Raw genomic sequence first — 13,178 nt, 5'->3', positions numbered from 1 at the left:
TAGGCTCCAGTTGCAGGCCCTCCTCTTAAGAGAAGATAACTGTGCATCTTTTATTTTAGACTCAGAAAATTCAGTCCAGATCTCTGATTAGAAGTTCAACAGACACCAGTCACACACACACATACCCCCTCTTTCCCGCATGGTGCTGTGCTGGGAACTTGGGGTTTCTCTCTTCTTCCCAAGTTTCCCAGCATTCTATGTTAGGAAAGGAGGGCCCAGGCCCCAGCAGGTACAAACAGTACACCTAGAGGCAGCAGCAGCAGTCAGTATTTCCGCTGCCGGGGGAAAAGACTACTCCCCGAGGACCGGAGTGGGGGGCTGGTGTGGGTGGGGTCCTCTGAGTCCAGGCTGAAGAGGTCCCTCCCGGTACGAAGGATCTGTTCCTCCAGCTTCTTATGTCGCTTCATGTCTGAGAGGACCTTGTCCAGACGGGCCTCCCGTTTCTGGCTCCGGGCTGAGCTTCCTGGAGAAGGGGAAGATAAGAGATACGGAAGGGATTGAGGCAGTGTGCACCAGACCTCCCTGGATCTTACTCATCACGTGGGGAGCTTGTTAAAACATACAAGTTTCCAGGCCTCTGTCCTGGAGGTTCTGAGGTTTGGGGTTGGGACACAGAGTAAGAAGTGAAGGTCTTGGATTATGGGGCACCAGTCATATGAAGACCAGGGAAGAGCAAGTGCAAAGGCCCCAGGGCAGGAACAGAGAGGTCAGGTCAAAGAAGAGTGTAGCCCAGGCACGGTGGCTCAAGCTGGCAATCCCAGTACTTTGGGAGGCTGAGGCAGGAGGATCATTGAGCCCAAGAGTCTGAGACCAGCTTGGGTCTCAAATATAGCATGCATCTTCACATAAATAAATAAGTAAAAAACAAGAGTATAGAGAGCTAGGGGGCGGAGGGATGGCAAGGAGAGGCTTAGATTCTCCCATGACATGCTCTTCTCCCAGCAATGGAATCCTTTGGAGAATTTTAAGTGGAGAAGTGACATAATTTATGTTTTAAAAGGTTCACTCTGATTGCTGAGACTGGAAGCAGGGAGATCAGTTAGGAGCTACTGGAACCGTCCAGGGAAGACAGATGGTGGCTTGGATGGGGGTATGGTGTTACAAATGGAGAGTCACAGATGGACTTGGAAATGTGGAGGCAGAGCTAGTAGGACTTGCTGCTGGTGTGAATGCTGGAGTAAAAGAAAGAGAAATCAAGAATGGCTCCAAGGCTAGCTGGGTGTGGTGGCACGCCCCTGCAATCCCAGCTACTCAGGAGGCTGAGATGGGAGAACTGCTTGAGCCCAGGAGTTTGAGACCAACCTGGACAACACAGCAAGACCCCACCTCAAAAAAAAAAAAAAAGAATCGCTCCAAGGGTAAATCTAGGAAGGCATATGGGTTGGAAATTGGATCGGATAGGGAATGTACATAGTGGTAGAGGAATGTGTATCTAGATAATAATGAATGACCAGGAGGACTTGGATTTCTGGGGAAAATATGATAAAAGGAATGGGAAACATGAAAGAATTATCTGTGATGGTCCCTTAAAAGAAGACAGAGTGTTAACCTGGGTCAGAAAGATGGTGCCACTGGGTAAATGCTCTCTCCTGAACCTAAAAGTTGTGTGGCAGCTGAGGTACCAAGCAAAGGCCTCTTTAAGGGAGCTATTTTTTGGGTAACTGGGAGCAAGGGCCCTTCACCTCCCCCCAGCTCTTCCCTCTTGTTTGTACCTGGGGTACGTCTCCGGTCAATCAGGGAGTCCTTTGGTGTCATTGGCTCGTCATCAAAGTCAAATTCTGTCGGCATGTGTGGCCTGGGACAAGTGTACAGAAAGGGAAGGGTGAAGTGACCCTCCCAAACACCCCCAGAGGTGCTTCTCCCCAGCCTGCCACTTCTTCCTCTTCTGCTCCCCTTCCCTCCCCTTGCTCCTGGGTCCCACCTTTTCCCCTCCCCATTTCCTTCTGGTATCAGGGGAGTAGCCCCAGGGACAAGGTGTAAGGGTGTGCCTCACTTTTCCTCTTCCTCTTCTTTGGCTTCCGGCTCCTCATCCGATCTCTCCTCTTCACTTTGGGCCTCCGGCGTGGGCGGCCGGCGGGGCAGGATCTCAGCCTGAAGCTCCAGCGTTCCGCGAGCAGCCAGCAGTTCATAGAGCCGCTGGATTTCCGAGGGCGGAGGCGTCCAGGACTGCCCCCCAGCCGGCAGCTCCGCCTCCTCATCGCTGCAGGGCACGCACCAGTCCTCGGATTCTCCCGCGGCACGCTCTTCCCCCCCAGCGCCGGGGACTTCTCCCTGCGCCTCCCCGGCCCCGGACCCCTCTCGCTCGGTCTCCTCCTGGCCTCCTTCCCCCTCTTCCTCGGCCTTGCTGGCCGAGGCAGAGGGGCCTCCGGTATCCTCCACCGCCAGAGCTTGGAGGCCGGAGGTCACTTCCCCTTCTTCAGACAGAGGCGCTGCCGTGGTGGCCGCAGTGTCTCCATGACCCCGGACAAGGGACATAGACCACTAGGGAAGGGACCCTGCGATGACAGGAGATGCTGGAATACTAGGCCGGGTCCCTCCCCGCAAGCAATCAGGCTCCCCAGCGGGTCAGGGAACGTCTCAGTAACCAACCGGGCTCCAACAGCGGTCTGTCTCCGAGGCCAGACAGCCCGTCCCCAGGAGGGGGCGCTCAGTCCCCTCCAAGGGCTCCGCCCCAAAGATCGAGATCCGTCCTCCGATGTTCCCGGGGCCCGCAGACACCACTTTCCAAGCCCAACAGGGGAAGGAGAGAGGCGGGCCCACTCTTCTCGCCTTCACACCGCCCGTCCCACACCTGGACGCGGCTCCCTCTCCCCGACCTCGTACTCGCGGGCCGCGTCAGCCCCGCAGCCGTACGCACCAGGAGCTAAGACCCGCCTCTCGGGCCGCGAGGGTCACACTACGCAGGCGCACAGGAATGGCGCGGGAGGCTCCGCTCTACTCCAAGCTACTTGGAAGAGGAAAGCAAGGGAAGGCTTGCACATGCGCAGATAGGCGCTTGGGCGTAACAGGATTCGGCCCGCTGCAAAGATGGCCCCCGGAACGGCGCATGCGTATATACCACCCAGTAGGTTCTGCCGGAAGAGAGACAGTACCGCCGGCCTGGCGGGACGAACGCAGGGACTGAGGCCGGAGGCGAGTCTCATGCAGTCTCCGTTTATTGGTGTTTCAGACTCATGCAGCATCCGGCATACAAAAAGGGAGAAATCAGTTTGATATATCCTTTTAAAAAAGAATTTTAGTTTTTTCCCCCAATCTTTTTTTAGGAAAAAAAAAACCAACCCGCCAACTCGAAACCTCCTTGTAGCTGGGTCTCCGCCTCCTCTGCGGGCTGTCGCGTGCAACAAACCTCCCTTGTCATCTTAGAAAATAATTATAGAGCTCCCCGCCCCTCCTTCGCTCCCTGCAGCTGGGAGCTTTGGTCCTATTTTTTTGGATTCTTTCCTTACAAAGCACATGAATGACCCTATCCTCAACACCTTGAAGAAAGAAACTCACTGGCCGGGGTTAAAAAGCCCAGGTCAGGGGAGTCAACTCAGGCTGACCAGGCAAGGGTCAGCCGCAGCGCTCCTTCCTTCCCTGTGCGCGTTAGGAGCCAGTACTGGCCACCCTTGCACAAGTTCCCAAACAAGGCCTGGCTTGCCAGCTCTGCAAGCCGCAAGGCACCCTGGGGGCGTCTGGGCCTGAGTGGTCCCAGCAGAGAACAGTCGGAGCCCGGGGCTAGGGAGCCCCCTCCGAGACTACTCCCCCTTCCCCAGCCTGATCTAAGTGCTGGAGTTTTTGCAGAATAAATGATGGCAGGAGGCTGGAGAAGAGGATGCCAAGGGGAGATGAAGGGGGCGGGGCCTGTGGAGAAGGAAGAGGGAGATGATAAAGGGAATGAAGGAAGGAATGGGGAAGATGCCAAGACAATGAAAGTTGGGAGGAGGAGGCCAGGGTTGAGTTCCAGAGAACTCAGGAGGCTGGGAGAATGCAGGGAGAGGCTAGGAGAGATGCAGGGAGGCTGAGAGCGAAGAGAGTTTGGGAGATGTTCAGGGAGGTTTCCAGAAGTGCAGGGAGGTTTCCAGAAGTGCAGGAACGGGGGTGGAGGTGGGGGGCAAGAGGTTAGAGGGGATGCAGGCAGAAGTGCAGGGAGGTTGGAAACAGTGCAGGGAGAAGGGAGGCCTACAGTTGGCAGAGGAGCCTGGCAGGATGCAGGAGCAGGAAAGAAGCTGTAAACAAGGCTCTGCTCAGGCTCCCTTGGTCCCTAGGGGTGGGGGCCAGAGCCATCGATTGGGCTCCCCCCAGGGGAAGGATGGGCCCAAGGCAGCTCCCAACAGGAAGGAAAGTCTTGGAATGCAGGGCAGAGCCCCTCACTTATACACTGTGGGAGAGGAGAGGGAAGGGCAGACAGAGACAAGGGGAGGAGGGTGGGGTGAGACAAGGAGAGACAAAGGAGAGGTAAGGACAGACAGGAGAGAGCAGGGGCAGGGGTTAGTAAAGCTGCCCTTGTCAACCCTTCCATTCCTCCCCTGCCTGTCCCCAAACCCCACTCACCGCCTAAGTTGATGACGCAGGAGGCGATGATGATGAGGACCCCCCCCACCAGCGCCACGATGCTTAAGAGCTTGGCCACGCGGCCCAGACGCTGGGCCCCATCCACATCTCCCTGCTGCAGGCTGTTCCGTGACTGGGGTTAGGGTGAGGGGTGGAGGCACCATGGCCAGGGTCAGGAGAAGCCAGCCCAGCAGGGATCAGGTGAAAGAGTCGTCCAGAAGAGAGAGGCCAACCCCATGGGCAGTGGTTAAGGGAGGAAGGGGGATTGGAGAGGCAGGGAGAGGAAGGCACGGGTCAGCAAGGCTGTGTGAAACCTGCATCTGCATATCCCTCCCACCTAAAGGGCAGGGCAGTGGTGGCTCAGAGAGTAGCTTCTAGGGAGAGGCCAGCAAAGGCCCTGTAACTGGGGAAGTGGAATTCATGCAGAGAGGGGACAGAAGGCATGATTACTCCTGGGGCTCTGTCCTAGTGCTGGCAGGAAGCTGGGAGCCACAGCAGGCCTGGGCCAGGGTCCCATGGGGCTCACCATGACGGCATAAGCGAAGGCCACGATGTTGACAGGCCACATAGGGCAGAAGCAGGATAAGATGGCAAGGATGATGTAGTCCCGAGGTTTCTGGGTGCCTTCACCCCCCTCCACCCCAGGCCCTGCCAGCTGGGAGCTGGGGTGGCGGCTCAGGCTACCTCGGGGAGATCCTGGACGCCCACTGTGAGCCCTTCCTAGTCGATCCTCCTCAACCAGCTGCTGCAGCACTCGGGGGGGAGCCCCATTGGCTGGGGGGGATTTTGTTGAGGGTGGTGAGTGAGGCTGGGGGGCTGGGACTACTTCACCATCACCAGCCTGCAGTGGGACCACTGCCCCATTCTCTTGCTTTTCCCCTACCCTCTCAGTTAGGACCTCAGGGGTGGGGTCCTCCTGGGTGGGGGCCTCTGGCTGGGAAGCTGGCTTGGGGGTGGGCTGGGAACCTGGCTGGGGCTCTGGCTGGGGGTCCAGCTGGGGAGCAGGCTCAGAGGCTGGTTCAGGCGGGGCTGCAGACTCCAGCTGGGCCCCCTGGTCTGCAGTGGCCTCTTCTTTCACTTCTGGCTTGGATGCTGGCTCTTGGCATGCTTCTTCCAGGCTGCAGTTGGCCTTTGATTCCCCTCCTGGGCTTAAGCTGAGGTCTCTGGCCTGGGCTGTTTCTGGGGCCCCAGCTGGGGTCTCTGTGGTTTCTGGAGCCAGCCCAGCCTTAGGCCCTGAGTCCATAGAGGTCCCAGTGGTGTCTGAGCCTGGCTCCAGGGCCCCTGGCTGGTCTGGGACCCCTGCTAGGACCTGGAGAGGGCCAGTTTCAGTTTCAGAATGGCCAGGCCCTTCTCCCTGGGTCTCAGGACTCTCCTCAACCCCCTTCATCTCAGAGATCTCAGAGCTGCTGGCTGCCATCTTGAGAGGGGTGAGGGCCCCCCGGGGGTGGGGGGTGGGGGGGAGGATGGAATAACAGAGACAGCAGCAAACCCTGGAAGAGGAGGAGATAGACTTGGTGTGAGGAAAGGGCAGAGGGACTTTAAAGCACTGTAGGCCCCAGAGGGCCAGGCTTCTGTCTCAGGCCAGCTTTGGGCTGTCTCTGAGGAGAGGAAGAAAAGTTGGGGTTTCCTTTGCCTTGGGGTGGGACATCCCTGGGGGAGAAGTGCTCTACTCATAAAGTCTTCCGCTTGGAGAGCCCTGGGGAAGATTAACCCTTTTGTAAACAGGACCCTCCCCAGGGTTCTTTCCTGGGTCCACCCAACAGATCCAGACTCTCAGATCCCAGCAGATGCCCCAGCACACCGAAATCAACAAGCTGTGCAGACACCCAGACACTCCGACAGGCAGACGGGGCAGAGGACCCAACACTCACATTCCACCCCCTCCGCATCGTCCCCTCCTCCCGGGGCCCAGGCGGTGCGGGTTTTCTTGCTGCGCATCTGGGGCACGGACGCCCCCGCCCCTCTCCGGGAGACCTGGTTATCTCTTCCGAGCCCCTTCTCAGCCCCTCTCCCAGGGTTTCCCTCGCCCTCGCTGCGCCGGCACCTCCTTCTCCCGATGGCGCTGCGTGCCCAGCACCACCAGCCAGCCCGCCAGGCGCCCGCATTCCCGTGCAACCCGCCCGGCGTCGGCCCTCGGTCCACTCCTACCCGCAGCCTCAGTCGGTCCCTGTCTCACCTCGACGCCGGTCTCCGGACTGCTCCTGCTGCCGCTGCAGCAGCCGCAGCCCGGGAGGGAGCAAGTCAGCGAGCGAGCGAGGGAGGAGGCGGCGGGTCTCCCCACCTCTCCCCTCTGGTTTGCTCATCCCCTCCTCTCTGGTCCCCTCCCCTACGTTCCACCGCCGCGCGCCGCCCCCGCCCCTCGCGAGCCTCTGGCCCCTCCCGGCCAGCCCAAGGGAGCCACGCGTTACCCAGGCAACCGGCCCGGGGACCACTTGGGCCCCCTCCCTGCCCCTTCCCACGCGCGCCTCCTTGCGGGGCGCCCCCTTCCTAAGTCCCCGGCCCCTCCCGCCAACGGTCACCGGGGGTCCTGGCAGAGACAGGGTGTTGGGGAAAACGGAGAGGGGTCTGCGTGGAGAGACAGGACCAGCGAGGCAGGCTGGACAGGGTGAAGGCGCCCCTACAAGCGGAAAGAGGGCGAGGGAGATAGGGCAAAATGCGCGGAGGCTGCAGAGGAGCAGGGTGCGGTTTCCGAGAAGGGACCCTGCAGAACGGGTATCCCTAGCCCCGAGAAAGGAGCAGCAGAAATGGGTACTGGAAGGCTCAAGAAACAGTCCTTGGAAAGGACCAGCAAGGAAAGGAAAAGCAATTCCAAGGGGCAAGCAGACGCTGCACGGACAGCCTGGAGCAGCAAGGGGCTGGGGCAGAGGAGCCGGTGTAAACACAGGGGGGACCTTGCCAAGAACGAGGGGGACGAGTGCAGCTTCTGATCGCCACCTTACTGCTCCCAGTCCCAGGGCTCAGACTCCCCAGCCTTTCTGCAGCCGCATCGTCAGCCACCACCGTTCAGGGCCTGAGGGTGTGCAGGTATCCGGCGGGGATTCTGCACAGCGGCTGTGGGTGTGGATGTGGACGGGGGAGCAGCAGCTGTTTGGGTTTCTAACCGGCTTCGTCAAGCCTCCAGTGGCTATTCTGGGCCTTTCGGGGTTGGGTATTCCCGAGACCTGGGAGTCCTGGCACTTGCTCTCCACAGCCACTGGAGTCTCAGCCCCACCCTACATCTGTGCTGCAGCCACTAGGGCTGCCCCTGAGGGAGGAGCCAGAGCCCCAGAGCTACACTGGGACAGACACCAAGCCAGGAAGAAACTCCTTGGGGGTGGGGACAAGGGGCTGGGTGAGGGCAATTCATTCAATCCAGAGCCAGAGCCAGGTTTTATTTAAAATTTATTGTAATGGGGTCCGCGCAAAAGGAGGGGGTGGAGGGTGGGGAACATGCAGGGGACACAGGAACACGATGACATGGCCAGGGCCAGAACTTCTGTCGTGGGGAAGAGGGATGAAAAGAAAAGACCAGGGCTGGAGCTGGGGTGGAAGAGGGAAGGGGGAGACACTGTGGCTGCATTCCCCCAACCCCTGGGGAAGCACCTCTGGTCCCTGGATCCCCACATTTTCCCACTCCCCTAAGATTCCATTTCTTGTTCTGCCTCTGGCCCCTCCTGGCTCCTTCTTTTGCTCCCCTTGACTTTCTCCCCCTGACAGATTCTCAAGTAGGATGATGTTTAGGGCTTAACCCCAAACAACCCCACATTATGAAGGTACAGCCTCTGCCGGTCTCAAATCTCACCTCACCTCCTTCCCTCTCTAGGACAGAGTCTTTGATTCCCCTCCTTCCTCTCCTCCCTCCCCCTGGGAAAAAAAAGAAAAAAGAAAAAAAGAAAGCACCAACTCCCCAGAGAGGGGCAGCAGACAGAGGGGGAGAGGGGGCTGAAGGAGGGCAAGGGGACCACGGAGGGAAAAGGCTCACGGATCCCTGGGAGGACAGGGCTGGGGTTACAGAGAGGAGAGGGGGTAAGTAAGGGCAGTGGCTGCTCCTGTCCTCTGCCACCCCTGCCCACTGTCCAGGGGACTTCAACACAACCAAGGGGAGCGGTGTGTGTGGGGTCAGGTCTGATAGGAAGAGAGGAGCAGGAGAAACAATCGTTAAAACCTAGTGAATTCCCCTAAGAAAACATTTCTTCCTCCTTTTCTTCTGGAGGCTCCTTGGTTGGTGGAGGAAATAGTGAGGAATCGATGAGAAAAGAAGGGGAAGAGGAGACTGTACCAAGAGACTTTCCTCCACTCTCCCCTCTCCCCCACCAACTTGGAGCTCACCAGGGCTGGGAGGGAAGTGGCTGAGAGCTCACAGGCACCCCCTCAGCCCCCGAGAGGGAGCCCACAGCTGTGGGAGGGGCTGCCACTGCTGCTGCTGCTGCTGCTGCTGCTGCTGCCGCCGCCGCCGCCGCTGCCATTGGACAAACTTCACCAGTACCTGCACAAGGAGAAACACCAGGAGATCACAGCGCGATCTGAATGGCAAGAGCCTTGCCCCTTACCCCAGACTCCTTCCCAGACTACTTCCCCTGGGACACAGCCGTTGCTCAATTTTAATGTGGTCCCCAGAGGCTTTGGCCTGCATCATTAGTCAGAGTTCTCCTGTAAGCTGAGTGACAGATGGGCATCCCTGGCCTTCCTGAGATCCCCTATTGGGCCCTTTGAGACCCCTTGTCCCACACACCCCATCCCGCCCCCCAGCCATGACCCACGCCTTGCCTGGTGGGTGCAGGGGTCCCCCTCAGCAGGTGGGCTGTGGCTGGGGGGCGTCTCCCGGGACAGGGGGGGCGGCCCCCCCCAGATGGGTCTGCATGTGGCCGGCCAGCTGGGCAGGGGTCTTGCAGTGCACGCTGCACAGCTTGCACAGGATGCGGTCAGCCCGCGGGGCCTGGAGCCCATGGTCCTTCACCGCGTGGATGCGCAGGTATGCTGCCGTGGTGAAGCCTATTGGGGGGTGGATTGGGATGGGGATGGGGGTCAGCCAGGTGGAGACCCCAGAGACGGGGCTGTTCTCCTAGGCTGGGGACGCCCTCCTCAAATGGCCCTGTCCTCCTCCCACCACATCCTTGGTAGCTTGGGGCCAACTACTCTGCTAGGGCAGGTTGGGGGCACAGCCCCTCCCTGAGCTGGGGCCTGGTTCGAGTGGTGCCTGCTTCTCAGCCTTGGTACCTACACAGCTCATTCTCCACAGCTGGGAGATCTCACCTGGGATGACAGGACGCTGATTCCTAGCCCCTTGAAGGGTTGACCCTCAGCAGAGCCGGCTGTGTCCCCTCCCTCCAGTGCCACACAGTCTCAGCCCAGTTTCTCAGTGAACATGTGAGCCTGTTTAAAAGCAGCTTAACCTGCTACTGGGGCAGGCTGCTTGCTTGCTAACCCCTGCCGAGGCACTCCACTTGCCCCAGGAGCTAGAGACAAGAACTTGTGGCTGCACAGCTGAAATCTAATGTCCTGACTCTTGGGAACTGGCTTTCTTGACTGTTTCCTTCCCCAAAGCAGCCGTGCCCCACTCCCGTTGTCCCACGCACACCCAAGAGGTTCAATCTTTCTGGTACACCTTCTCCTCTGGCTGTAACTTCTTAGAATTTAATGATGTTCAGTTGTTCTCAGTACTGCTGTGTTTACCTCCTAAAAGACTCTAGATGCCACGAGCTCTTGGCTACAGCACTCTTAACCCACAACTGTGAAAGGACCTCTGGCTGGTGCCCACCCTGGTCCCTGCCCTCCCGGCATTCGTCAACATGTACCTTTGTTGCAGAGCTCACAGACATGGTGAGGGCCCTGGCTGTGCACCTTCATGTGGTCCGAAATATAAGCCGAGCTCAGCATCTTGCCACACACGTGACATGGCACCTTCTCCTCGTGTCGTACTGTGTGTGCCCGGAGTCGATCCTTCGTAGCAAAAGCTGCCTCACATTTCTGGGGAGGGGGGAGGGGCGTGGGGGGTGTCACAGGAGAGTTAAAGCTTCGGGGAGTGGGGAGCGGGGAGCAAGAGGCTAAAGGAATCAGAGCCTTGGGGATCTTTGATCTGTAGGAAATGGGAGTGAGATGACGAGGTCTTGAAGAAGGGATGAGAAAATGGAGTGAAAAGGCAAAAAGAAGAGAGAGAAAAAGGGGGTCTGAGAGGCTGAACTCAGACAGCTACAATGAGGATCAACATCATGAAAACCAGGACAGGAGGAGGCGGACTTCCTACCTCACATTTGAAGGGCCGTTCTGTTGAGTGCACTTGTCTGACGTGACTGTTGAGGTGATCCGGCCTGGGGACACGTTGGGGTTGGGGTTAGGGCTGAGGAGATGTGCCCCAAATCTGCCAAACTCTGTCCAAAGGCCTTGCCAGAGCCCCTGCGTTTGCTCCCGGAGCCCGGGCCCTCACGGTGCCACTCGAGCAGGAAATCCCTCCCCTCGGGCCGGCGGCCGCCGCTGCCTCCCACACGCGCTGTCAGTCGGCCCGAGCCCCACCTCCTCGGCAGAGCGCCACCCCCTCTCCCTGGAAACCGGGAGCGGCTTTCCTCCCTCCTCCCTGGGAGGGGCTACCAGGCCCCGTCCGCCGAGCCGCTTCCCTCCCCGCCAGCCTCGGCCAGGCCACCTCCGCGGCCGTCCCTCCCTCCCCACCGGCCCAGCGGGCGGCCGAGGCCCCGTGCACACCGGGAGAAGCTCTTGCCACAGTGGGAGCAGTTGTAGGGCTTGTGCACAGCGCCGTCATGTGAGCGCACGTGGTAGCTCATGCGGTCCTTGCGCTTGAAGCGCTGCTGGCACACCGGGCACTGGTAGGGCTTCTCGTCCGAGTGCGACAGCTTGTGTCGGTTCAGGTGGTAGACGTCGCGGAAGGCCTTGCCGCACATCTCGCAGGCGTGGTTCTTCCGGATGCGCTTTCCCGAGGCGGTCGTTGTCACCACGCCACCGGCTGCCACTGCGGCCGCGCCGCCGCCGGCCCCCGCCTCTCCCCCTCCCCCGCCGGCCCCGCTCAGCTGGGGCACGCTCAGGAGGCTCAGGGGCACCATGGTGGGCATCTTCATAGCACCCGAGGGGACCCGGCCGGCCTTGGCTCCTGTGTGGATGGCTTCGTGCCTCCGGAGGTTGTAGCCGTTCTTGAACTCCTTGGCGCACAGAGCACAGATATAGGGCCCCTTGCTCTTTGTCTTCTTCTCCAAGGCAGACGCGACAGGGGCCACGGCGACCGTCGAGGTTGGGGCTACGACGGCAGTGGCGGCCGCTGCGGCTATGGTGGCGGCAGAGGCGGGAGGTGCGGCCTCGGCAGCGGGCGCCGACACGGGCGGGGGTGGCGGAGGGGGCGCCGGCGGCTGCTTCAGGGCCGCTGTGTCCACTGTGGAGGCGGCGGCTGGGGTCGGGGGCGCAGCAGCGACGGCGGCCGCGGCGGCGGCGGCGGCTGCTGCCGCGGCGGACTCCTGGGCGGCAGCGAGAACCGGGAGCAAGTCCACCTGGAGGGGCTCGGCCGCCGGGGCCTGGGGCGTGGGTGGGGGCGCCGGCGCGGCCTGCGGAGACAAGGCGCCGTGTGGGCCGCGGGCGCGGGCTGGCGCCCTCCCGGCCCGGCCCGCCACGGCCGGCCCCTACTCACCTGGAATGGACTCTGGGCGCAGCCCTGGGAGGCAAAGAAGCGGGACTGGAGCTCAGCCCCGACCTGCAGGGGGTTCTGGGCGTGACCCTGAGGTGGCGGGAAGGAGTTCATGAGGCCGCCCACCCCCCGGGAGTCCAGGCCCAGCACGGGGAAGGGGGGGGGCCAGCAGCGTGCAAGGGAACACGGGGAACATGGCCTCGGTCACAGCGGGGCCCCCGGGGCTCAGCGGGGGCCGGGGGCGCGGGCCGCGCGGGGCCCGGGCTCGGGGCGCCGCCCCCGGCCGGCCGGGCTGGGCCGCGCCGAACGCATGGCCCGCGGGCCGCCCCGCTGCCCGCGCACCCCGGCCGGCGGGAGGGAGGGAAGGAGGGTGCCTTGCGGGCCGCGGAGCGCCGCGGCGACGGCGGCGGCGACGCCCCCTGGGTGGGGGCGGGAGGCCCCGCGGGGCCGGGGACCAGGGACCGGGGGCGGGGGCCCGGGCGGCGGCGGCGGCGGCGGCGGCGGCGGTTGGAGCCTGGCGGGGCGGGGTGGGGGGAGCGAGGGAGCAGCCTCGGCCCCCGCCGCGCGCGCGCCCATCCGGCGCCTCGGGGAGGGCGGGGGAGGGCGCGAGGGAGGGAGGGGGACAGCTGCGCGCGCACCGGGCGCGCGGAGGGGGGGTGGGACGGGAGGGAGGGCGGGCAGGAGGGGGTGTGGGAAGGGGGTGGGGGCGGGGGGGAGGGGGTTGTTACCTGGAAGATGAAGCTGCTCCAGTTGCTGGGATCCATGGCGGAGGGAGGGAGGGAGGTGGCTCGCGCTCACCCTGGGGCGGGAGGAGGAGGCGGCGGCAGTGGGGGAGGGGAACCCGGGGAGGAGGCGCGCGGGGCGGGCGGGAGGGGAGGAGGAGGGTGGGGGGAGCCGAGCACACTGCGCGCGGGGCGGGCTGGCGGGCGGGGGGCGCGAGGACACACAAGAGGCTGGAGCGGGCGCGAGCGCGAGCGCGCGCGGGGCCAGCGGGAGGGGGAGGTGCGAGAGGGACTCCGGCGGGAGGAGGGACGGGGGAACC

General features: G+C 61.9%; 3 protein-coding genes across 6 annotated transcripts; all 3 read right to left on the bottom strand.

Moving 5' to 3' along the window:
* Positions 1-25: 25 nt before the first annotated feature.
* On the bottom strand, positions 26-3,057 carry PAGR1 (PAXIP1 associated glutamate rich protein 1). Of its 2 annotated transcripts, none has more exons than XM_045543373.1 (4): positions 2,590-3,057; positions 1,994-2,495; positions 1,713-1,795; positions 26-463 (listed from the first exon to the last, which is right to left on the bottom strand). In XM_045543373.1, the coding sequence occupies exons 2-4, from the start codon at positions 2,473-2,475 to the stop codon at positions 264-266; spliced, it is 765 nt and encodes a 254-aa protein (XP_045399329.1). In that variant the 5' UTR covers positions 2,476-2,495; positions 2,590-3,057; the 3' UTR covers positions 26-263. The 2 variants fall into 2 exon arrangements, with proteins under 2 accessions (XP_045399329.1, XP_045399330.1); XM_045543374.1 differs by having other exon boundaries at positions 2,858-3,057.
* An 82-nt stretch (positions 3,058-3,139) lies between these two features.
* Positions 3,140-6,923, bottom strand: PRRT2 (proline rich transmembrane protein 2). 2 transcript variants are annotated; one of them, XM_045543371.1, is made up of 4 exons: positions 6,710-6,923; positions 5,060-6,023; positions 4,534-4,666; positions 3,140-3,843 (listed from the first exon to the last, which is right to left on the bottom strand). In XM_045543371.1, the coding sequence occupies exons 2-4, from the start codon at positions 5,948-5,950 to the stop codon at positions 3,533-3,535; spliced, it is 1,335 nt and encodes a 444-aa protein (XP_045399327.1). In that variant the 5' UTR covers positions 5,951-6,023; positions 6,710-6,923; the 3' UTR covers positions 3,140-3,532. The 2 variants fall into 2 exon arrangements, with proteins under 2 accessions (XP_045399327.1, XP_045399328.1); XM_045543372.1 differs by having other exon boundaries at positions 3,680-4,360; positions 6,710-6,805.
* A 974-nt stretch (positions 6,924-7,897) lies between these two features.
* On the bottom strand, positions 7,898-12,971 carry MAZ (MYC associated zinc finger protein). Of its 2 annotated transcripts, none has more exons than XM_045543368.1 (6): positions 12,865-12,970; positions 12,140-12,226; positions 11,209-12,056; positions 10,757-10,820; positions 10,308-10,479; positions 7,898-8,998 (listed from the first exon to the last, which is right to left on the bottom strand). In XM_045543368.1, the coding sequence occupies exons 1-6, from the start codon at positions 12,898-12,900 to the stop codon at positions 8,838-8,840; spliced, it is 1,368 nt and encodes a 455-aa protein (XP_045399324.1). In that variant the 5' UTR covers positions 12,901-12,970; the 3' UTR covers positions 7,898-8,837. The 2 variants fall into 2 exon arrangements, with proteins under 2 accessions (XP_045399324.1, XP_045399323.1); XM_045543367.1 differs by lacking the exon at positions 7,898-8,998 and adding an exon at positions 9,282-9,504 and having other exon boundaries at positions 12,865-12,971.
* Positions 12,972-13,178: the final 207 nt, after the last annotated feature.

Source organism: Lemur catta, chromosome 2 (genome assembly GCF_020740605.2).
Source record: "Lemur catta isolate mLemCat1 chromosome 2, mLemCat1.pri, whole genome shotgun sequence".
Taxonomy (NCBI): domain Eukaryota; kingdom Metazoa; phylum Chordata; class Mammalia; order Primates; family Lemuridae; genus Lemur; species Lemur catta.
This window is presented reverse-complemented; position numbering and strand designations above follow the sequence as displayed.